This window comes from Scyliorhinus canicula, chromosome 1 (genome assembly GCF_902713615.1).
Source record: "Scyliorhinus canicula chromosome 1, sScyCan1.1, whole genome shotgun sequence".
NCBI classification, from domain to species: domain Eukaryota; kingdom Metazoa; phylum Chordata; class Chondrichthyes; order Carcharhiniformes; family Scyliorhinidae; genus Scyliorhinus; species Scyliorhinus canicula.
In genome coordinates, this window is record NC_052146.1 from 173,992,575 (window position 1) to 174,018,815 (window position 26,241).

At 43.7% G+C, this 26,241-nt stretch overlaps 1 protein-coding gene across 1 annotated transcript in view; it reads right to left on the reverse strand.

The window, feature by feature from the left end:
- The window catches only part of myo6a (myosin VIa), a 257,553-nt gene that overhangs the window by 128,048 nt on the left and 103,264 nt on the right, over window positions 1-26,241 (reverse strand). The window contains 2 exon segments of the mRNA XM_038802906.1: window positions 9,389-9,458; window positions 20,790-20,935. Coding sequence (XP_038658834.1) covers window positions 9,389-9,458; window positions 20,790-20,906 — 187 coding nt within the window. The 5' untranslated portion in view covers window positions 20,907-20,935.

A 26,241-nucleotide genomic window follows, 5' to 3' on the forward strand; every position in this document is an offset into this window, starting at 1 on the left:
GGGTGGGTTCTTTCTTCTTCCATTCTCAATCCAATCTTTCACTATCAAATGCCCTTGATGCTGCACAGTTAGTTGACGTGCTAACAAATGTTATGACTGTTAACTTGGAATCAGCTTCATACATCAATCTTTTTGTCGGGACCCATTGTTCACCATGTGCAGTCTGATCTGTGTGGGCGTGCCAAACTCCTCTGGATCTTCTTGCCAACACCTGCTTGATCTCATACACCAACTAATATGATTAAAATGTATATTTGAGGTGAAAAATGAAGATAAACACATAATGCAAGCACTGAATTCCTTAGAAATGGGGGGGAGGGATGGTCAACCTACCTGCTGAGAATATGCTCAAACATGACTTTTGGGGGTCAGCCTCACGATACCGAGGTCCCAGGTTCTATCCCGGCTCTGGGTCACTTGTGTGTGGAGTTTGCACATTTTCCCTGTGTTTGCGTGCGTTTCGCCACCACAACCCAAAAGACGTGCAGGGTAGGTGGATTGGCCATGCTAAATTCCCCCTTAATTGGAAAAAATTAATTGGGTATTCTAAATTTAAAAAAAACATGACTTTTGGCACCATAAAAATTATGCCTGAGGGTCAAATTACAGACAAAAAACTCAATAAATCCGCTTCAAACCCACCAGTCTACTGGCAATCATCAGCAAAGTGATGGAAAGTGTTGTCGACAGTGCTATCGAGTACCATTTGCTCAGCAACCTGCTCACTCACTGATGGTATCTGCCAGGGCCACCTGGCTCCAGATCATATTACAGCCTTGGTGCAAAAGAACAGAACACTCAAGGCTGGGTCACCGGGTGGAGTTTGCACATTCTCCCCGTGTCTGTAAAGGTTTCACCCCCCACAACCCAAAAGATGTGGTTAGGTGGATTGGCCATGCTTAATTGCCCCTTAATTGGAAAAAAAAATAATTGGGTACTCTAACTTTATTTCAAAACTTTTTTTTTTTAAAAGAACAGAACTCGAGAGGTGAGAGTGACTGCAAGAATGATATTTTATTGTGCACGGTATCAAGAAGAGCAGGAAAAAGTGACACCAATAGGTATTGGGGAGTAATCTCTCTAACGGTAGATCATATCCAGCATAAAGGCGATGATTTGGTTGTTGTAAAACAATCTCAACCTCCGGAGATAACTGCAAGTATTCCTCAGGTTAATATCCTCAGCCAAACTATCTTCAGCTATTTCATCGATGTCCTTCCGTCCACGATAAGGTCATAAGAGGGGATGCTTACTGATACACAGTGCCATTTGCTACTTCTCAGACAGAATCAGCTTATATCCTTCTGGAGCAAGACTTGGGCAACAATTGCATGAGTAGCAAGTAACATTCATACCATACAAGTGCCAGACAATGAACATAACAAGTGTCTAGCCATCTTCCCTTGATGTTTAACAGCAATACCATTCCATCATTAAATATCTGACTGACAACATCCTAGGGGTTTCTAATGATCAAAAACTTAACTGAACCAGCCATAGAAATCCATGTTTCAATAACAGGCCAAAGCAGAGAATTCGGCAGTCAGTAGCTCATCTCCAAACTCTGAAAGCTGGTTCATCCACAAGGCGGGTGTATAATGGAATACTCATAGTCTCAATGCGTGCAGTTGCAAAGTCATTCAAGAATCTCAACACCATCCGAGACAAAAGATGTGTGCTCGATCAGCAGCAATCCATTGCCTCAAAAATCCATTCTCTCCATCACTATTTAACCTAAGCAGCAATGTGTACCATCTACTAGATGTACTACAGAAACCCACTAAGCTTCCTTCAACAGCACCTTCCAAATCGGTGACCTCCATCACCCACAAGGACAAGGGGAGCGGGTGCAGGGGAACACCACCACCTCCAATTCCCTTCCAACCCACACTCACTTGGAACTATTTTGCAGTACATTCACTGTCACTGGGTCAAAAATCTGGAACCATCTTGCCAACAGCATGTAGGTGCACCCCACACCAGATGGACTCCAACTGGCTCAACACTGCAGCTTACCTCCACCATCTCAAAGATAATTAAGAATGAGCCACAACTTGTGTTTCAGTGTCTCCCCATCTTTATTCCACGGTCCTTCTTTAAACGGGTCAATAAAGGTGATCACTGGCTTTGTACGGGCGGGTAACACCCTGCGAGTAAAAAAGGGGATGCTGGAGCGGAGCCGGGGGGGGGGGACTTTAGTAATTATTACTGGGCGGTGAATATAGCAGTGATATTGGGGGAGGGGGGGGTGGTTCGGTGTGGGAGCGAGTGGAGGCGGCATCATGCAAGGGCACTAGCTTGGGGGCATTGGTAACGTTGCCTCTGCCGTTCCTGCCGGCACGGTACTCCACCAGCCCCGTGGTAGTAGCAGCCCTGAGAGTCTGGGGGCAATGGAGGAGACATGTGGGAGCGGAGAGAGCATCGGTCTGATCTCCAATCTGTAATAATCACCGGTTTGCCCCTGGGAGGCTGAATGGAGGGTTCCGGAGATGGCATAGAGCAGGGATTGAGAGGGTGGAAGACATGTGTATAGAGGGGAGCTTTTCCAATCCGAGGGAGTTGAAGGAGAAATTTGAATTGACGAGCGGGAATGAGTTTAGGTAGGTACTTCCTACGCAGGCAGGTCTCAACCTTCCCGTTCCTACCCCCAAGGGGGATACAGGACAGGTAATTTCCAGAATGTGGATGGGAGAAGGGAGGGTTGCTGACATTTACAAGTAACTCATGGGGTCAGAGGAGATGGGGTCAGAGGAGATGCAGACCGAGGAGTTCAAACGCAAATGAGAAAAGGAGTTAGGAGGAGAGCTAGAGGATGATCTCTGGGCGGACGCATTGAGTAGAGTCACCGCTTCCACATCATGTGCCAGGCTCAGCCTGACACAGTTTAAGGTCGTTCACTGGGCTCACATGACAGTGTCCCGGATGAGTAGGTTCTTTGGGGCAGAAGATAGGTGCGCAAGGTGTGCGGGAGGGCCAGCGAACCACGTCCACATGTTCTGAGAATGTCCGCAGCTTAGGGGATTCTGGCAGGGGTTTGCGGACGTCATGTCCAAGGTGTTGAAAACAAGGGTGGCACCGGGTCCAGAGGTGGCGATTTTCGGAGTGTCGGAAGACCCGGGAACCCAGAAGGAGAAAGAGGCAGATATTCTGGCCTTTGCTTCCCTGGTATCCTGGAGACGGATACTATTAGCTTGGAGGGACTCAAAGCCCCCGAAGTCGGAGACCTGGCTAACTGACATGGCTAGCTTTCCCTGTTGGAGAAACTCAAGATCGCCTCGAGAGGATCGATGTTAGGTTTTGTCCGGAGGTGGCAGCCGTTCGACGACTTCTTTGGGGAAAATTAACCATCAGTGTGTGGTGGTGGTGGTGGTGGTGGTGGTGGGGGGGGGGGGTGGTGGTGGTGGTGGGGGGGGGGGGGGGGGGGTGGTGGACCATAAATACCTCAATAAAATGTTTATATTAAAAAAGAATGAGCCGCAACAGATTGGGGAGGTTGCCGCTTTGGGTAGTGGGGATTAGTTTTCGATACATAGGGGTCCAAGTATGGGGAGACGGTGGGTTAGTGGTATTGTCACTGAACTAGTAAACCAGAGACCCAGAGTTCAAATCCCGCCATTGTAGATGGTGAAATTTGAATTCAATAAAAAAATCTGGAATTAAAATCTAATGGTAACCAAGAAATCATTGTTGATTGTCATAAAAACACATGAGGTTCACGAATGTCCTTTAGGGAAGGAAATCTGCCACCCTTACCTGGTCTGGCCTATATGTGACTCCAGACCCACAGCAATGTGGTTGACTCTTAACTGCCCCCTCAAGGCCAATTAGGGATGGGCAATAAATACTGGCACATTAAATTTGTTCTGAATCCTTCGTGCATTTAGATACAAAGCTTTTATTTTTGTTCTATTGTCAAATTTCCCTACTCTTTTATAATTCTTTGGTGCATAAAACATTCAGCTGTTCTGCCCCTCACCATTATTTTCTGGAAACTATCGCTTACCTCTTCCTTTAATTTGGGTTTGCTATTTTTTTCCAACAGCTGAACCTTCCCGCCCCACCCCCTATTCAGTTTAAAGCCCTATCTACAGCCCTAGTTACGCGCTTTACTCGGACTCTGGTTCCAGCATGATTCAGATGAAGACCGTACTATCAGAACAGGTCCCTTCTTCACCAGTACTTGTGCCAATGCTCCATGAATTCAAACACATTTCTCCCACACGAACCCTTGAGCCACACATTTACCTCCCTAATCTTATTTACTCTGTGCCAATTAGCTCATGACTCAGGTCGTATCCAGAGATTATTACCTTTTTGGTTCTAATTTTTATTTTGGCCCTTAGCTGTTCCTAGTCCCTTAGCAGTATCTCTGTCCTTGTTCTATCTATGTCATTGGTATCGACGTGGACCACAACAACGAGATCTTCACCCTTACATTCCAAGTTCCTCTGCAGCCAGATGTGATATCCCGAAACATGACACCAGGCAGGCAACACGTTAAGGTATCATGTTCCTGGTCACCTGGTTACAAAGAACAGTGTCAATGCCCTAACTATACTATCTTACTTCCCCAATTAAGGCAACTTTTTTTCTCCCCCCCCCGCCAACTTGAATGGCTCCCTGCACCACGGTGCTGTGGTCAGTTTGCTCATCCTCCCTGCAGTCCCCATTCCCATCCAAACAGGGAGAAAGAAGTACGAACCTGTTGGACAAGGACAAAGTTCCTGCAACCCTCCCTCCTACATTCCTCTAACTGCCTCATTGGCAGCCACATCCTCCTGTCCCTCATTACTGGCTAAATTCAAGGTATTTAGTCTAAAGGGTGTGACTGCCTCCTGAGGTAGTGTCCAGGTACCCCCGCCCACTCCCTATGTGTTGCAGCATCCAAAGCTCAGAATCCAGCTCATCAACTCTTAGCCAGAGTTCCTCGAGCAACCAACACTTAATACAGATGTGGTTACTGGGAGCCATAATCGGGTTCACCAGCTCCCACATCATGCAGGAACAACACATCACCTGGCCCTCCATCCTTATTTTATTTAATTAGTTTTTAATTTTTTTTTAATTAACTGTTTTTTTAACTTTCCTAATTACCTCCATTAAGTTGGGAGCTGCCTCTCGGCTGGTTCCCATTTGTACCAACTGCCTATTTGTGCTGGCACGGTTGGATGCCACATTAGGGACATGGAAAGAGAAGGGTAAGGAGAGAGTGAGTGATTTATTCCTGGAAGGGTAGTATGCCAGACTGGAGGAATGGAAATTTGGTTTGGCACGCTTAGGTACCACCGGGAACGGAGCTGTGTGATGAGGATGTTCTAGGGTTTTCCATTGGTGCTGCCATTGTCGTTATTGGAGAGGATTCTATGCTGTTCGGTGTGGGAGGAAGGCAGCACGAGCGGCATGTGCAAAAGGATCATGGAGGAAAAGAGTGGAGTTCGGTGGAAGGGGTAAAGGCTAAATTGGTGGAAGAACTGGGGGGAAATACTCAAGGAGGTATGGAGCGAGGCACTGTGGAGGGCAAATGCCACTTCGTCGTGACTGAGCCTGATGCAGCTCAAAGTCGTGTTTCGAGTGCACCTCACTACGATTACGATGAGTCAGGTTTTTGAGGGGGTAGAAGATAGGTGTGAGTGCTGTTGGAGAGGTCCCACTCAGCGCACACTCATGTTCTGGTCCAATTCCAAATTGGGGTGTTTTTGGCAGTCCTTTTTAAGCAATCTCACGTAGTGAGTTGGTGCCCCGTCCTTTGGTGGCTATTTTTTGGAATTTCGCATGTGCCGGAACTGCAGAGGGTGGGGGGATGTCCTTGCTTTCACCTCATTGGTGGCGCGGAGGCGGATCCTGTTGGGGTGGAGATTAGCAACACCGGCGAGTGCTTCGGTGTGGCTAGGGGATTTGATTGAATTTTAGCATCTCAAGAAGGTCAGAAACAGAGTGAGGGGACCGATTGAAGGGTTCTACCATAGATGGCAGCCGTTTATATTGTATTTCAGAGAGTTGGTCACTGTTAGCTGTTAAAGTGGGTGGGAAGGGGGAGGGAAGGGGTGGGGTCTTGTTTCTTGGGTTGAAGGGTTGTTGGCTGGAATCCTGGATGTTTGCATCTGATTTGTATTTTTGTATAAAAGGTTAAAACGTTAATAAAAACATTTTCAAAAAGAATGAGCAATAAATGCTGGCCTTGCAAGCAATGCTCACATCTCATAAACACATATTCCTCAGCCATTCTCTCACTCGCATGTTCCAGACTGCTACCAACCTCAGACTGAATAGCAGATAGCTTACCTCCTTCTAGTCCTCCCACCAATTATTTTCAATAATGCCTCCAGTTTTTGACTTGTCTAAGAGAAATAGGCTCTTCCCAGACACTCCATCGAGGTCCCTCCAAATTTTATACACCTCAATTAAATTTCTCCTCAATCCCAGAATAAACAAACTTGGCTTATCCAATCATCCCCCGTGGCTAAAACTCTCCATTTCTGGCAACATTCCTGTAAACCTCTTCTGTACTTCTCCAGAGCGATCACATCATTCCTGTAATACTGTACCCAAAGCTGCACAAGGTATTGTACTTGTGGCGTAACTAGTATTTTATACACCGCCAGCATAAACTCCCTGCTCTTACATTCAATCCCTTGGTCAATAAAGAACCATAACCTTCTGCCAATGAACCAATTCTGGATCTAACCACCACTAAGATCCATAGAATCCCTATAGTGCAGAAGGAGGCCATTCGGTCCATCATGTCTGCACTGCTCCTCTGAAAGGGAACCCTACCTTGGCCCACTCCCCCTGCTCTATCCAAATAACCCCACCTAAGCTGCATCTCTTTGGATACCAAGAAGTAATTTATCATGGCCAATCCACGTAACCTGCACATCTTTGGACTGTGGGAGGAAACCGGAGCACCCAGAGGAAACCCATGCAGACACAGGGAGAACATGCAAACTCCACACAGCCAGATCCCATGAGGTTTTTCTGTTCTGGCCAGCCTGAAAGTGGGACCTTGTCAAAAGCCTCGCTAAAATTCATTCAGACTACATCAAATGTGCTACCCTCATCCATTCATCTGGTTACCACCTCAAAATTTCAAATCAACTTAATCAAATCTGAGCCTTAACAAATCCATGCTTTATTTGTTCTTAATCTGTGCTGCTCTGAATAACTATTTACACTGTAGGTTCAGAAAACTTGCCGATAATGTTCATACCACTAAGTTTAAACTGCCTAGCCTTTAGTTACTCAGGATATAACTTCCTCCCTTTTTAAACAGGTATAATACTATTGTACCTCCAAGATAATGCCTGCAGACAGAGAGGATTTGAAAGGATAGTCAGAACTATTTTTTCTCTTGCTTTCCTGAGCAGTCTTCAGACACATTTCTTCCTTAAGGGTGGAGGGTGGTTTCAACAGCACCTCCCAAACCCATGGTTACTGCGACCTACAACAATAAGCAGCACAGGTGCATGGGAACTCCATCACCTTCAAGTTCTCCTCCAGTCACATACCAGGTCAACTTGGCGACAATTATTTTCATCATCCAAATACCTGGAACTTCCTGCCTGACAGCACTGTCAAAGGACGTCATGAACTATAAAAGTTCAAAAAGGCAAAAAGAACTGATTCTCCAAAGGGAATTAAAGGATAGGCAAGAAATACTGACCTTGATAGCAACACCCATAGCACAAGAATTAACACACAACATTTTTAATAAAAAGCGCTCTAGAAGATTTAAACTAGTAATCTTGATTAGCAAGGTTAAATTTTCCCGGCTTAGCCTTTCACCAGCCTTTTAATTTATTCTTGAATGTATAGTTGCCCAATATTGTAAATAGTTGACTCATCAAATGCTGAAATTTTGAAACTGCAAAAGCAACTTGATAACTTAAGCTGTTAACAGTTTCCTGAAACACAATAAAGCAGCTGAAAAAAATAAAGGGTGTAAACACTGAATGCCTGAAGCAGAAATGCAGCATTAAAGTTGCCACTGCTAAGGGAACAAGAGTCTCTCTTCCACTCCAATGAAACATCAATTACACCAGAAATCTTCTGCAAACGGCGAGCACAAATCTGATCGACAGACCTTTAGCAGAAACTTCATATCAGTATGAAGTAAATCAGGAGAAAGCTGAAACCTGCTAATCCTTGATCAATGGGGATTAGGCTTGTACATTTATGAATTTGACTGTGCTGACATGAGGGCAGAAATATCATTCACCCTTCCTAATACCATTACTTAAAAAAATAGACAGCATGCATGTTCAGGCAATCTGGTATCCAAACTGACTGCTAAAAAACACGCATTATGATGCACTCCCTTTTTTTAAAGAAAAGAGTGCAGTGTAAAAGAGTCACATTGATGTAGTAAGGACGGAATACATATGGCCATTATTTACAGCTTGTGTGCATTGTGCCAAAGATGAATATGAGGCACCAATTGTTATGTTATCTTACTGAACTATGTGTATTGCATTCTTTCATTCCGTTCTCAGAAGTAAAATATCAAGTACGGCTTGGTGACACAGTGGTTAGAACCTCAGCGCCAGGGACCCGAGTTCGATTCCGGCCTTGGGTGACTTGTGTGTGTGGAGTTTTCATGGCCTTCCCATGACTGCATGGGTTTCCTCTGGATGCTCCGGTTTCCTCCCACGGTCCAAAGATGCGGTTCGGTAGATTGGCCATGATCATACAGGGTTATGGGAATGGGGCTGGAGAGTTGGCTTCGGCAAAGTTCTCTTTCAGAGGGTCAGTGCAGATTTGATGGGCTAAGTGGCCTCATACTGCACTGTCGGGATTCTAAGTTAAAGATATTTAAATAAACATAGCTGCCTGTCGAAAACCAGGTCCCAAAATAAAATTGCAGCTGTGTAATAGAGTTCCTTCATACTGTTCTATAAAACGACAAGATAAGCTTCACACCTTCTGTTCTCTATATGGGAAGTCCCTGATCCCAGTCAGAGTCACTGAAGTACTAATCTCAGTGAGACATATTTAGTCAGTTTCTGGAGTGGCAGCGCGAGAAAGAAATTACAATCCTTTGCAATAAAAGGGCCTAATAAGGAGTTGCATTTTCAGGAGACATTGCCCATACTGTAAATTAACTAAGTATTAATTCAAAATCAATCTCTAAGCATCACAAAGATGTCTAGCAGCGTTCTTTAGAAAACCTAAACAAAAACAGATGCAATTACTTCCGTGCTTTGAAAGATGTGAAGGTCATCAAGTGTTGTGTAATTGTAGAATGGTTTACTAAACATTTTACTTTGGGTTAAGAGTTCAAACTGTACAAAGGCAGCGTGAATCCTGTATTCCAGCTTTGGCAGCAGACGCTTCAGACTGTTAGTAAAGTGCACGTGTTAACCATGTCCCAGAACTCTCATGGCCTACTTACAGTTATCTTCTACATCCTTTTTATTATCTTCTTCTGCAGGAAAAACTTGGTTGACGGGTGCTAGAAAAGTCTGTTTAAAAAAAACAAGAATTCAGTGTGTTAATGTAATTCTGGGCAGGTGCAAAAGCAAGGTGAACAGAACCAATATTGGCCGTAAACAATATGGTACCGATTATTCCAAAAATACAAATGAAAAGGTTGAAACTAAGTCTGTAGGTGTCCTCCTCCCTCAGTTACTTGACTCTAACTGCGTGTGCGTGTGTGTAGGGGTGGTGGTTGGAGGGGGGGTGGGCGTGTAATTAATACAGGAGGAAACTGCACAAAATACAGTTATTAATAACCTTACAGAATCAGGGCTCATTTAGCAAATACAGATGAGTGCAAGATAGCGCAATTTGGCAGGAAGAATAATGAGACCACATGCTTCTTAGAAGTATGTTTAAAATGGAGTACAGGATCTGGAGGTGTCGAGAAATTACAATGAAGCAGCCCAGGTTATTACACCAGAAACCAGCCAACCAAGAATACAGCTAATTTCACTGTGTACACTGTTCTGGGGTAGGATTTAACTCTTTGGGTCAGGACTCCAATGTCAGGGTAAAATGGGGGTCACAACCCAGCACTGTAGGGAACAGTCACCCAACAATAACTTTCACCAAATTGGCCAATGATGGTGGTCAAAGATTGGGCTCATCATCCAATTAATAACAGTAGTTGGGCTGTCAAAGTGAGCGCCAATAGGACATCCGGCAGCATGGAAGGAGCAGCAACTTGCAGTTCAGCTAAGCACTTTGTTGCAACTTTTTACACTTTTATATTGAAAAAAGTTGTTAACAGCCAGGTCTCCATAAGGCAACCCTGCAGACATAACTGAGGCCAGACAGGTGGGAAAGGCCTTAAAGCATATCTGGAGATGCCCCCCCCCCCCCCCCAAAAACCCTGATCCTCCAGGCAGCTGGCCTGACCCTCAGTGCCTAGAGGGAGGGGACAGGAGGCAGGTGAGGAGAGGCCAGAGACGGATTGGAAAATTTCTGTCAGCTTCTGACAATAAGCCTTTGACCAACTCAACTGGTTGCTTACTTCTTGTAGATGTGTAGCCCTGCTGTCTTCCATTATCTAGGAAAATGGCTCGGGAGCAGCATGGTGCCAGTAAACAGGAATTTTCCACTCACCTGCCTCCACCCACACCTCAGCAGGGCTTAAAAATCCTACTGATTCACTAGTTCTAGCATAACTACCCTGTTCTTATGTTCCAGGCTTCGGGCTTACAGGCAAAGTATCCCATATACCTTCATGAGCACCTTAGCTACCTGTACTGCTACCTTCAGTGATCTGTAGACATAAACTCCAAGGTCCCCCTGCTCCTCCACACCTCTTGGAATATTACCATTCATCTCCTTGACTGCTGTTCCCTCACACTTCTCTGATTGAAAGCCAATTTCCACTTTTCTGCTCCATTGACATATTTTAAGGTTTTCTCCCTCACTATCTACATTCAAGTCAAAATCAAAATCCAACAAAGGAGCCAGAGCCAGGCCCTGTGAAAACCCACTGGAATCAGTAGCGATATCCTGAATACATGAAGTGCACTGTACAACTTGAAGTTTTCCTTTATTTACGACTGATAATTCATTGTTATAAGTGGGGACATGGCAGATACTCCAAGTGTGCATAGTCGGTATTATTTTCAGTACATTCAGACAATTACAGCACACACTCAATTCAGGTTGCAGAAATGCACGGTTTCCAAGGTTGAAGTGTCACCTTACAAATAGGTAACATTACCATGCAGTAGAACAGAAGAACCAAACTAAAATATAAACGGTTCATTACGCAAGATCAATTTACACAGTTTTGTGATGGACAAGAGTGCCTAATGAACTTCCTTAGTCATGGGGTAAGAGAAGAACAACAAGCATTGTTAAAAAGCTTAAACTGTCCATTTCAAGAAACCATCAAACAGAGTGATGTTTTAAAAACTCTAATTGTGACGTTGCCACAAAAGCTATTTCAGCTTTCAATTCCTATACACTCACAAAAGGACACGTTGAGCACAGGTGTCCCATGAAACATTTGCTACGATGAACCTTGATTTTATTTTACCGTCTGTACTGCTATTTAGAAAGTAGCTTCAGATACAAAAATGTTGTTTGAAGTTCTGCCTCAAACAGTCAACACTTTCCAAGGGTAGTCTAAAGATAGGAAAAGGAATGAACATGCTGGAGCAATGTCATGTGATCTCACAAGAAAACAATATGAAGTTCACAATATTTGAAGGAATAATTACCAGGTGCTCATTTTTGAAAAGTGCTGTTCGCTAAGAAAGTTAAAGATGTTCTTAAAAATCTGAATAGTGACTCACATTCACGCGGTGAACTCTATTCTGACTACAGCTCATTGAACTGCTGTGTAATAAGTGGGCTGTGTTGAATTTTTACTTTAGGATGTTACGATCTGCCCATTCTGACGAGTTCAGTTCAAAAGTGATTGCACCTTCATTCAGTACAGCAAATATTCAGTATTTCCTCAGTGCATCTTGGGAACCACAGCATTCGAGGTGCCACGTTCAAAGGTTCTATGTGAATGCTGATCGCGACTGATTGAGCACTGGCAGAGTATGAACAAATAACATTTTAATTGTGATTTATGTTAGACTTGCTGGCTTCATAAAGATTAAGAATTCATTCAAATCAGCCGACATGATACTGTGATCTGCACTAAAGCAGAAAATGTAGTTTAGTAAATATAGTGTATCTGCCACAGAAATGTGAATTTCTACCAGATCAGGGCAAAGCCAAATAGAAAATGGTGGTGCTGGCCAATTTTCTTGGATTAAGATGGATGACCAACAGTGGGCTACATAAAGCTAGACCTCATTATCGTGTGGAGTGAAAAGCATGTGCTAAATGGATTCCTGGCTTCAGTTCAGGCCGAACTACAAAAGCAGGCTTTGTCCAACATGTGACCCAAGGGCCGCCCCAGAGCAGGTTTTCAAAATTCCAGTCAAAAAGGTAAGCTTGAATGGAGGAATATGCAGGGGGGGGGGGGGGGGGGGGGGGGGTGGCCGGGAGCCAGCGAGGGGGCTCGGCAACTGGTTTCTTTGCATATCTCAGTTTTTAAAAAAAATACATTGTTAATGTTGTGCCAAGCTTCATCGTTCCAAAATTTGCTCCTCTTCTCCTTGAGTGAGAACTGTGCATCCCCCCCCCCCCCAACCCACACCATGCAAAAAAGGTTGGTACGCCTGACAAAAAGTTTAACACATTGTTTACATCCATTGCTGCTCCATGTGAGCTCTTGCTAATAGGTATTTCATAGTGCAACATTCTCTCACAAAGGTGGCAAGTCTATCTGGGGAAAGTAAACATCAAGACAAGACATAGTTCATGCCTCATTAGACCAATGTTTACAAAGAAGACACTTGCTCATGGCTTATTAAGAATAATCTTTAAAAAGGCCACTTCTACCTCAAAGGAATAGACCCCAGGGACCCTCTCACAATTCTCATTCTTGTGCTCAACCAGTGGAATTAGTGAGCAATTATCTGATGTAGCCAAACAGATTGTCACATGGAATATTGTACAAGGAGCTGCAATCAGATTGCAATCACTTTTTAAAATAGCCAAAACAGCTAATAAATTTGATAAATGAATGTGGTTATTTTCTCTTTTGTAGTGTCTTGTATTTCTGTGCTGCAATATTATTTGATTTGTAAATATGTTAATTGATTAGTTTGTAGGCAGGAGGTCTGAGATGATGCCAGAGCCATGAAGCAATTTATTGCAATGTTACATTAATTCTTAATGCCCAGGTACTGTTAACTGATACACGGCATCCAGACAAATGCAAAATACTACAGGTGCTGGCCATCTGAAATAAAGAGAGAAAATTGTGAAAACAAGCAGCCTTGGAGAAACAACACTTGCTTGGCTCATGAAAATGCCAGTCCTAATCCATATAGGAAAGGTGATGGGGTTGGGGGGGGCGGGGGGGGGGGGAAGAGAGAGAAGGGGTCTGAATTGCTGTGTCAAAGAAATGCACCCAAGGATTCACTTATAAAACGTGTGTTGTCAACAATACTAAAAACAGCAGCAGCTAGCTTTGTAAAAAGAAAAACAAGTGCTATGCGAGTGTTATGCTGCGCGCTATGTTCAATCCCCAGAAGGACGGCAGATATATTAATGCGGTGAAGTCATCAGTGCATTATCCTGGTTCCCCTTTGGCAATAAACAACTTATATTCCATAGCATTACCTATTCTTTATGTTAAATGTGTACATTTAAAATATTTTAATGGTTTTATTTTCTAAATTTTTCAGCCGATAGCTGAACAAAGCCTTGCAATCTACAACAATGCCCTGAAAACCACAGTTAGAAGCCGCCTCAGGCTGTTGGGTAAATATCTATAAGTGAAGCTTTTTAAAGAGTTGCCTGTACCCGCATGAAGAATGGACCAATACACTGTTGCTTCTCCCCATGTGGAACTGGCCTCAGCCTCAAACAGCTTATTTGCAACATATATAAACTAAAAACCCAGAAGACTTTCTCCAACCCTGGATCAAGTATAGAATGTTAAATATATATACCTGTATTTGTATTTCATGGATATATTTCTTTTGCCTTTGAGAATTACTTTCAATTGAATTTCCAGTGCATAAGCAAATATTACTAAACCACTCTCACACAACAATGGGCTAATTCATACCCATTGCCTGCACCTGCACTAGAACAAATCCCAAAGGAATACAATTCATTATTAAAATCATCCTTTTACAGGTCCATCCAATGAAATGCACTTAATTCTGATCGGATTCATTTTAGCACATAGCACACATTAGGAGGAGCTTTGTAGCATAGCACTTAACTCAATTTGGACTTGGCTGCCAAAAGCTTCTAGTTACATAATTCCTTTCACATCCGCAGCTCACAAAGTGTTTTTATAGCCAAGGAGTCACCTTTATTGTAAAGACAGATGCAGCATCATTAAGCAGCAGTGAAACGAATGGGCAGGCAATCAGTTTTTGATTGCAATTGAAAGAAAAAAATTAATTTTGCCACTGGGGAAATGGCAGCATGGAATCATTTATGCTTATCTGAGAGCATCAGAATGATCGTACCTCCAACAATGTAGAACTCCCTGATGTCAGCCTAAATCCAGAGCTCAAATCCCAACTGGGATATGAAACCTCCTGATTCAACAAAGTAGAGTGCTACCATTGAACCAAGGCTAGCACTCATATTGCCATCATTCTGGCATAATGGGGGCAGCACGGTAGCATGGTGGTTAGCATAAATGCTTCACAGCTCCAGGGTCCCAGGTTCGATTCCCGGCAGGGTCACTGTCTGTGTGGAGTCTGCACGTCCTCCCCGTGTGTGCGTGGGTTTCCTCCGGGTGCTCCGGTTTCCTCCCACAGTCCAAAGATGTGCGGGTTAGGTGGATTGGCCATGCTAAATTGCCCGTAAATTGTCCTCAAAAGTAAGGTTAAGGGGGGGTTGTTGGGTTACGGGTATAGGGTGGATATGTGGGTTTGAGTAGGGTGATCATTGCTCGGCACAACATCGAGGGCCGAAGGGCCTGTTCTGTGCTGTACTGTTCTATAATTTAACTTTCTTTTTGTAAAGCAGAAGTTTGTTATGGGTGGTGTATCGTAACTCCCTTGAGGGTGGAGGAACATGTTTGGAGTTGGTGTGTGCAATTTGCAATCTGTATAACAAGTTAATTCATGGCTGCTTTCATGAGCTGGAAAGGAATAACATTTCTCGGAGATATATGCTGGCAATCTTTGAATGTCACAACTATCTAGCTCACAACGCATAAGCACCAAAACAATTGTAACTTTGCCTTGTAGGTCATGAGTGGTTGAAAAGTCCAATTTTTGAGTAATAGATTTCACCACCAATGAGATGTATCCGTGCCCATGCCGTATACGCATATGAAACCAGCTGTGTTTTTCTTTCTTTGCTCTTTTCTTTTCTCTCTCTCAACTATATCTCCTCAGCCTCTTGAGCTACCTGATGCACCTCATTCCTTGAGGGGGCATCTGTTGTTAGCCATACATTCTTGGGCTGCACTATTAAATGTTAAATTTTTTCAAGGCCTGCTTTCAAAGTAGTGCCCTGACTGTCTCAATGGCATTGAAGCACCTGTAAGCTCTTTAAACACAAGATTCTTTAGAGCATTCGCTTTTTCCATCCAACATTGGTTACTCGGCAACCAGGGGTGTCGATATTTAGGAAAAGTAATTAGACTTGGTAACTTGGCTTACTCAAGTATTTTGATGTCAAGGACTTTGTGTTCCAACTGATATCTAGAAAACGGCCAAGATGGGAGTTGTGGAAATAGTTTAGCCCTCACCCACACCTGCTGCAGATGGTCTAGGTCTCGCTACTATAGAGCAGCATGCTCATAACATACATTTACTCAATACATGTATTGGTGCTCAATGTGAATTTCCTATTATTCAGCAGACTGTTAATTGGCTGAATTTAGCAGCTGCACTTCCAATGCGAGAGTTTACCCCATCATCCGTACTTAAGCTATCTAGTACTGTTAGTCCCATGTAGCAGAACTTGTGTACAAATTCTAGAGTGGCACTATTAACACTTCTGGAGCAGTAAACACACCCTCTGTCAAGATCACCATCTTCTGCAGGTTGATCAGCTCAAATTTATCAGAAGCCAGCAAAAGGCTTTTGCCAGTTTGTTTACATTCAACCTCAGTCCACATTGCATCATGGGTGAAACAACATGCGTCTGATTTTAATTATTTCTCTCAAGCAGGCAACAATGCAGAGTTTTGAACTGATGAATCAGCTGGGGCGACACTCTCACCTCTAAATCGCAAGGTTTTAGGTTTGGGCTCAAGCACAAAAATTACCGAAAAATAAGAGAATTGTCAGTTTCGTAAAGCTACAACACAGGACGACTTGCATGCCAAACAGCATAAGCAACAAGCAAGAGAGAAAGCTAAGCGATTTCACAACCTATTGTCAGATCCCAAGTTCCACAGTCCTGCCACATCCAGTCGTTAATGGCAATGGACAATTAAACAAGTCACGGGACGCAGCGGCTCCCCAAATACCCTCATCCCCAATGGAGGAGCCAAGAATCTTCAGCCAGAAGAGCCAAGTGGATTATCAATCTTGCCTCCTCCAGACATCCCCAGCATGACAGATGCTAGTTTTCAGCCAATTCGATTCACTCCACATGATATCAGGAAACGGCTGAAGGCACTGGTTGTGGTTGTCAGAGGTCAATCATCTCAGTTCCAGGATATCCCTGCAGGAATTCCTCAAGGTAGTGTCCTAGGCCCAACCATCTTCATTTGCTTCAACAATGACCTTCCTAGGGCAGCACGGTGGCACAGTGGATAGCACTGCTGCCGCACAGCGCCGAGGTCCCAGGTTCGATCCCGGTTCTGGGTCAGTGTCTGTGTGGAGTTTGCACATTCTCTCAGTGTTTGAGTGGACTTCGCCCCACAACCCAAAGATGTGCAGGGTAGGTGGATTGACCATGCTAAATTGCCCCTTAATTAGAAAAAGTGAATTGGGTACTCTAAATTTTTTTTTTAATTTTTAAAACAATGAACTTCCTTCCATCTTAAGTCAGAAGTGGAGCAGTTTGCTGATGATTGCACAAAGTTCAGCACCATTTGCAACTCCTCCAATAATGGAAGCAGTCCATGTCCAAATGCAGCAATAACTGGACAATTTCCAGGCTGGGCTGACAAGTACAAAGTAACATTCGTGCTGCTCAAGATCCAGGCAAAGACCACCTCCAACGTGAGGGAATCAAACCATCATCCCATGACATTCAATGGCATTACCATCACTGAATCCCCCTCTATCAAGATCCTAGGGGTTATCATTGACCACAAACTGAACTGGACTAGTCACATAAATACTGTGGCTGCAAGTGCAGGCCACAGGTTAGGAATTTAGTAGCAAATTACTCACCTCTCCACTGTCAATTTCTGTCCACCATCTATAAGGCACGAGGCAGGTGTGATGAGATACTCCCCTTGCCTGGATGAGTGCAGATCCAACAAAACTCAAGCCATCCACTGTTGCTGGGTCAAACCCCTGGAACTCCCTTCCTAACTGCATTGTGGGTGTACCTACACTTCTTGGACTGCAGAGGTTCAAGAAGGCAGATCACCGCCATCTTCTCAAGAACTAGGGATGGGCAACAAATGCTGGCTGAGATAGGATGCCCACATCCTGTAAATTAATTTTTATAAAGGAGAAGCTGATGTCAGACACAGAGAACTCAATACTGTGGGAAACGGAGGATAGTGAAATAAAATGCAGACATGAAATTTAAAAAGAAATTAGGAATGCAAAATAACAGCATGAAGAAATAGTTAAAATCAAGGAAAACACAGAGTTGTTTTATAAATACATGGTGAGCAAGAGGATAACCAAGGAGAGTGTTTGGGACCAAAAATTGAATCAGGGTGTAATGGTGAAAGACGTGGACATGGTCCTTAATGTGCACTATGTGTCTGTTGTTTCAAAAAGATGTGACGATGCAGATATAGTAACTGAGGAGCAGTGTAACGTATTAGATTAAATAACTGGTGTGCAGAGGGAAAGACTAGGCTTTCAAAATCTTTGTAAATAGATAAATTGTTGAGATGAAATGCATCACAGACTGATCAAAGAATCAAGGAAGGAAATAACGGGAGCTCTGAACCAAATTTTTCAACTGCCTCTGGCTAAGGCATGTTGCCAGAGAACTGGAGGAGCACCAAAGTTGTATCATTGTCTCAAAAATGTAGAAAGCGATAGGCTGACTAATTACAGATCAGTAATCTTAATCTTGGCAGTGGGAAAATTATTGGAAAAGATTCTGACGAATGGTATCTAGAAAGACATGGATTGATAAAAGGGAGTTGGCATTGAGACGTTAAGGGAAGTCAAGTCTGATTAATTTGATTGAATTCTTTGCAGTAAAAAGGAAGACTGATGAGAGCAGCACGTTTGATGTTAAGAAGGATCTTAGCAAAGTTCCTGAGAGGGTGGACTGGTCGCAAAAGCAAAAGTATATGGGATCCAAGGCAAAGTGGCAAGTTGGATCCACAATTGGCTGAGCGCCAGGAAGTAAAGATCAACGGGTGTGTTTGTGATTGGAAGGCCGGTTCCAATGTGGCTCCACATGCGGAAGTATGCGTTGGCAGAGAAGAAGAAAGTTGTGGACTGCAGGAAAGCATCAATGGATGGTCAGGTGGGAAGAAATGTAGTAAATGGCATTCAATCCAGAGAGGTTTCCGGTAATGCATTTCAGGACAAGGGAATATAGATTAAATGGTGGTACTGAAGCACATATCCACAGATCTCTTCAGGACAGATGGGTGAGGGATCAAGGCAGCATACTGGATACTCTTGTTTAATAGCCAAGGAACAAGACGAAAGAGGTTTGTTCCACAAGATCTGAATAAAGCACATGTAGCTACAATTTTGTCTCCACAGGAAGGGTGTGATCACATTAGAGGATGCAAAGGAAATTCATGACAATTCTATGATAATCTATGATGACGATATTGCCAGGGATGGGGAATTTTAGCTATGAGGAAATATTAGGTAGTTGGGGTGGAGCAGAGCAAGCTGGCATGAGATTTATTTGAGGTGTATAAAATTATGAGGGGTCAAAACAGGGTGTTTAGGAAGGACATATTTCCCTTCGCAAAAAGGGAGGCGGTGGCATGATGGTATTGTCACAGGACTAGCAATCCAGAGATTCAACACATGCTCTTGGAACCCAGGCTCTAATCCTACCTCGGCAGATGGTGAAATTTGAATTCAATGAAAATCTGGAATTAAAAGTTTCATGATGACCATGAAACCAGTGCCGATTGTCCTAAAAACCCATCTGGTTAACTAATGTTCTTTACGGAGGGAAATCAGCTGTCCTTCCCTGGTCTGACTACATGTGACTCCAGGCCCACAGCAATGTGACTGACTATTAAATGCCCTCTGAAAATGGCCTAGCAAACCACTCAGTTCAAGGGCTGCTTGGCATGGACAACAAATGCTGGCCCAGCCGGGGATGCCCACATCCCTTGAACTAATTTATAAAAAAGGTCAATAACCAGTGGGAATAGATTTCAAGAAATTGACAAAAGGATTAGAGGGGAGTTGAGGAGGATCTTTTTCACCCAGAATGTGCATTGGAACTCGCTGCCTGAAAGGGCGAAAGCAGCAGAAACTCTCATCACATTTAAAGACTACTTGGAGGGGAATCCACAAGACCATGAACCACGAGCTAGAAAGTGGGCCAAGCTTCGATAGTTCCTTTTTCTTGGTTGTCACCAGCCTGATAAGCTGATTGGCCTCCTTATGTGATACATATTTTCCTTTCATGTGTGTTTCTCGATGGTGTCAAGTTACTGAGGAATGTTCTTTTCTATAAAACTTTACCTGCGTAGAATTAAAATGTGATTAACATCAAGTTTTTATTAATATAAATTTAGAGTACCCAATTACTTTTTTCCAATTGAGGGGCAATTTAGCGTGGCCAATCAACCTACCTTGCACATCTTTTGCGTTGTGGGGGTGAGACCCTCGCAGACACGGGGAGAATGTACAAACGCCACACGGACAGTGACCCGGGGCCGGGATCGAACCCAGGTCCTCGGCGTCGTGAGGCAACAGTGCTAACCACTGCACACTGTGCCTCCCAAAATCTTTAAGTTAGTTCCCAAGGGATAATATGCCTCCAGTACTTAACAGAAAAGCATCTCAAATATTTTCCATCTCTGAAAAAACCAGTAACTCAGTTGGAGCGTGGTTAAAACTTGTAACTCACTCGTCTATGTCACTCAATGTGCCACTTACTGCACATGCAATAAAACGCACTGTCTATTATTAGGTCCCACAGATACAAATCAATTTAGAATAACAGCATGATGGCACAGTGGTTAGCACTGCTGCCTCACAGCGCCAGGGACCCAGGTTTGATTCAGACCTTGAGTGACTGTGCAGAGTTTGCACATTTTCCCCATGTCTGTGTAGGTTTCCTCCGGGTGCTCCGGTTTCCTCCCACAGTCCAAAGATGTACAGGTTCGGTGGACTAGTCATGATCAATGCACAGGGTTACAGGGATAAGGTAGGGAAGTGGGCCTAGATACGGTGCTCCTTGGGAGGGTCAGAACATACTCAATGGGCTGAATGGCCTCCTCCCACATTGTAGGAATCTGTGGATACTGTCTTTCATATACTCAGATATCCTAAAACACTTCACAGCCAATTAATCATTTTTTTCTTTGATGTACAGCCAGTGTTATGTAGACAATTTATACAAAACATTTGGGTTAAATGCAGGATTGCTTTCGTTTGAAAGAAAACTCATCATGAGCAGTCCAAAGATAGACAATGTAAACAGCAATTCAGTATGATATTTACCTTGTTCTTTTGATTCAAAGGTTCAATTGTTAATGAATCAGCACCAATGTCAATGATGGAACCTAACTGGAACCCATCCAGGGTGTGAGGAGCCCAGACAGGCTTTCCGTCTTCCATGGTTGCTTTTCAAGACTAACCACAATTTCCTGGTTTAAATAACAAAAGAGAGCAAGACTGAGTGCACACGTTTTAAAAACAAATGACATACAAATGAAGAACACCATCGTGGTAATTTCAATGGTATCGATTAAGTAGACACCTTGCAATTCTCTAGCAGTTTTTCAAACTTTTTTTCCCCTGGGAGCCACTATTCCCAACTGGCCGATCTTCATGGCATGCGCCAGCCGACCTTTGGGACCCACGCCACGTTTGCTTACCTTTAAAGTGGCAGGTTAGCTTGCCTGGTCCTCACAATGTCACGCCAATCAGGTTTCATGTCTGTCTATCCAGTTTTATTTCATTTCCTGAGGCTCTTTGCCATCTACCTCTGCTAGTGTCTGTTGCTGCCATTATGGAACTATTGCCAATTCATCTTGAACCTCCATCCACTTGTCCCCGCCTCAGGCCTCCCCATTTGAACCATTTCCCGATGTCATGACGGCCCTGCCCAACACTGCAGTCAGTTCTGCTAAGCAACTGTAGCTTATTTTGTTTTTACGTGGAGAATACAGATATTCTGGCTCCTATGTCAAAGAACCATCACTGTTTTCTGTATGAATTTGCAAGCTCACTGAAGGATCTGCCTGTTTCATTTTCTTTGGTTTACAAGCACGGCCTAAAAGTAGATCAGATGTTTATTCGACTATCAATGGAAATAAATCTCCACATGTTGTACACTCTGGTAGGCACTTTGCGCGCAATCCGAATGTGTGCATTGTGGTGGAATTCCATGACAAGTTCTGGGCCTAAATCCCAACCCAGGCCTATATCCAGTTTTTACTGTCTTGTATTTATTCCATTCTTGCTTATAATTGCAATTTTGATTCCAGACATTGACTGTCCATCGTCCCTCCGGCATTGCTCACATCTCTAAGAAATTATTTATCTGTGATCACCGATCTGAGCGGCATGTTAGCACAGTGGTTAGCACTGTTGCTTCACAGCACCAGGGTCCCAGGTTCGATTCCCGGCTTGGATTACTGTCTGTGCAGTGTCTGCACGTTCTCCCCGTGTCTGCGTGGGTTTCCTCCGGGTGCTCCGGTTTCTTCTCACAAATCCCGAAAGACGGTTAGGTAATTTGGACATTCTGAATTCTCCCTGTGTATCCGAACAGGTGCTGGAATATGGCGACTAGAGGCTTTTCACAGTAACTTCATTGCAGTGTTAATGTAAGCCTACATGTGACAATAAAGATTATTATGTCCTGATTTGCTCTGCAACTTCATATAATACGTTCATGCGTAATTTTGTCGGGTTTTTAAACACAGCACATCTTCCCCATGTTCCTAATGGAGAAATAGCAGCTGAAACCTTCAGTTAGTTGTCGAAGATTCAGTGACTTGAAATGTATTTCTTGCCCATTTCCCCTAAATATAACCACCGCTGATCATTACAAATAGCTTAAAAATGATAATATGCTTTATATCAGAATAATTGTAAATGACAGATTAGCTGTGGGGGTGTAATATAGTTTGTGCATAATTATTATCTGTTGTTGGAAGGGCCATGTACCATAATACCACATTGTCTGAGGGGAAAGTTACAGCATACTTTCAGGAGAAAGGTGCAACTCCAGCATTTTGTTTTAAAATTGTGTGAAAGCCAGAATCTCTTTGTTATCTGCCAGACAAATGTTGGTGCAAGTAATACCTGCACTATCGAAGGTGAAGCACACAGGGCGGGGCAAGATATCCTGATACTAAGAGCAGGATGCAAAAATCCATCCGTTACAAAGCTATTTCAATCCTTGGCAGGAACACCATGACCCTAAGCTCCGCAACTCTTCTGAGACCAGCAACACACAGGTTGTGACCCACACTTTGAAAAACCCTGCTCTAGCACATTTCACATGTGAAGTGGTGCCTTAAAGCTGCTTGCCAGGGAGCTGGGAAGGATGAAAAGTAAAGACATAAGTTGTTAAAATGCAACAGGTTTAAGCGACATGGGGCAAAGTGAGTGTGGAGTTAGGTCACAGATCAGCCATGATCTCATTGAAGGGTGGTGGAACAGGCTGGAGGGGCTGAATGGCCTTCTCTTGCCCTTACTTAAGCTATTTTTATTTAGTTAAATAATTTCTCTAAAAAATGCTCAAATCCATTACCAACAAATCATCACTATTTTTAACGTGTCAATCTGCATCCCACTGGGATAAGTTAATGACTCCCTTTGGCAGAACCTGAAATCACAAGGAATATCATCTTGATTTCATGGGCTAAGGGACTGACTGGATGGACGTCTATTGTCAAGTATGCAAGAGGCATCAGTTCACAAACTGTCTCATCGAGACTAAGTACCATGCTCTTCATACTTCTACATGCAGAATTTAAACATTTTATTTGAGATTGTACCAAGATCCTTCCATATTGCAGTCAGACATCTCCAACTGGGCCAATAAGTGGTTAGGAAAGGCTTTGCAACTCATTAATAGTATATAATCAACATGAACTTGCTTTCACATAGCTCCGATAATCATATTAAAACATCTCAAGGTCCTTCACAGGAGAACAATTAAAATAAAGTTAATACACAAGGAGATATTAGGTCAGATAACCAAAAGCATGGTCAAAGTAGTATGTTTTCAGGTGTATTAAAGGAGGAAAGCAAGGTAGAGAAGAGTAAAAGGGGAATTTCAGAGCTTGGTGCCGAGCAACTCAAGGTACAGCTACCAATGGTTAACGATTAAAAACTGGGATGGTCAAGAGGCCAGAATTAGGTGGCGCAGACATAGAATTCTTAAGAGGCTTGACAGGGTCAATGTTGAGAGGATGTTTCCCCTCATGGGAGAGTCGAGGACCAGAGGGCATATTTGCAGAAAGGGGTGCTAATTTAAGACTGACATGAGGTGGAATGTTTTATCTTAGAGCGTTGAGTGTCTTTGGAACTCCTTACCACAGAGAGTATATTTAAGGTGGAGATATATAGATTTTTGGTCAATAAGGGAACCAAGTGTTACAGGTAAAGGGCAGAAAAGTAGACGTGAAGCATGTCAGACCATCCATGATCCATCCTATTGAATGACGGAGCAGCCTCTAGGGGCCGAACAGCCTACTTCTGTTCCTATTTCTTATGGTCTTATGATACAAGATTATAGAGACAGGGAGGGGCAAAGGCCATGGAGGGATATGGAAACAAGAACAAGAATTTTTCAAATCAAGAAATTATTTGACTTGGATCCAATGTAGTCAGCTGATGGGACTTGGTTTGAATAAGAACATGGGTAGCTGATTTCAGAATGACCACAAGTTTGAGGAGGGTAAAGTCTAAGTGGGCTGAGGGCATTAAGTCTAGAAACAATAAATGCATGATTGAGGGTTCTAGCTACCAATGACCTGAAATGGGGTGAAGTCAGACAATACCCCTGACATCGCCCTTTTGTGGGCAGCACAGTAGCACAAGTGGTCAGCACTGTGGCTTCACAGCGCCAGGGTCCCAGGTTCGATTCCCCGCTGGGTCACTGTCTGTTCGGAGACTGCACGTTCTCCCAGTGTCTGCGTGGGTTTCCTCCGGGTGCTCCGGTTTCCTCCCACAGTCCAATGATGTGCAGGTTAGGTGGATTGGCCATGATAAATTGCCCTTAGTGTCCAAAAAATAAAGGTTAGGAGGGGTTATTGGGTTATGGGGATAGGGTGAAAGTGAGGGCTCAAGGGGGCCGGTGCAGACTCGATGGGCTGAACGGCCTCCTTTTGCACTGTATGTTCTATGGCTACTGTGGGAGTGGAAATAGTCAGTCATAGTGACGGCATGGTTGTGTGGTCAGAAGTTCATCCTGGGATGGAATGTGACGCCAAGGTTGTGAACAAACTGGTTTTAATCTCAAACTGTTACCAGGGAGAGGGCTGGAGTCGATAGCCATGGAACATTGCGTGAAGCGGGTGAAAACGATAGCTTCAGTCTTCCAAATATTTATTTGCTCATCCATTACTGCACATTGGATAAGCAGTCTTATAATCGAGCAGCGTGGTGGCAAGGCAGAGCTGGTGGTAACATGTGAAAACAAATGTTGCACTTCCAGATGATGTTGTCAAGGTATAGACGAGAAATAGACGGGGGCAGCATGGTAGCATTGTGGATAGCACAATCGCTTCACAGCTCCAGGGTCCCAGGTTCGATTCTGGCTTTGGTCACTGTCTGTGCGGAGTCTGCACATCCTCCCCGTGTGTGCGTGGGTTTCCTCCGGGTGCTCCGGTTTCCTCCCACAGTCCAAAGATGTGCAGGTTAGGTGGATTGGCCATGATAAATTCCCCTTAGTGTCCAAAATTGCCCTTAGTGTTGGGTGGGGTTACTGGGTTCTGGGGATAGGGTGGAGGTGTTAGCCTTGGGTAGGGTGCTCTTTCCAAGAGCCGGTGCAGACTTGATGGGCCGAATGGCCTCCTTCTGCACTGTAAATTCTTTGACTATGACAAATAGGAGGCAGCCCAGGCTAGAACTCTGGGAGACACCAGATGTTAACGGTGCAGGGACAAGAGGAAATGTCATTGCAAATGGTATTCTGGCTATAATTAGATAAATAAGAATGGAAGCAGATGAGAACATCCCCACTCAGCTGTGCGACAGTGGAGAGGTTTTGGAGGAACATTGTAACAGGTCAAGAAAAGAGGAAGCGTTTCTCTTTGTCACAACCCCATCAAAGACATCTTATAAAAAGGTGATTCAGCACTGCAGAAGAATCAGAAACCGGATTGCAGGGATTCAAATATGGAATTTATGGAATGATGGGAATGGATTTGGGATGTAATGACACATTCCAAGGCTCGATAGGAAAGGGAAATTTGAGGTGGGTGGGTAATCTGCAGGTACAGTGAAATTGAGGGTTGATTTGTTAAGGAGCGCGTGTTGACGGCAGATCTAAAAGGTGAGAGTCTCTCAAATCTCCTGATGGGTCCTCAAAGAAAAGCTTCTGCAATGTGCCTCTTTTTGCAGCAATATTAATGTTCTGCAGTATCAAACTATCGTTCCCCATCTATCTTCATATTGTCAGAAAATGTGGCTATAATAGTGTTTCAAGTCATTAATAAAGATCATCAATGGTTGAAGCCATAACGCTGATCCCTAAACCACTCCAATTATTAAAGTTTGCTGACCTGAAAAACACCCATTTATCCTGACTGCTTCCGTTAGTTATCCAGTCCTCTATCCATGATAACATGTTACCTTCAACACATGTTCCCGTACCAGCCTCCCCGGACAGGCGCCGGAATGTGGCGACTAGGGGCTTTTCACAGTAACTTCATTGAAGCCTACTCGTGACAATAAGCGATTTTCATTTCATTTCATGTGCTCTTAACTGGTGTAA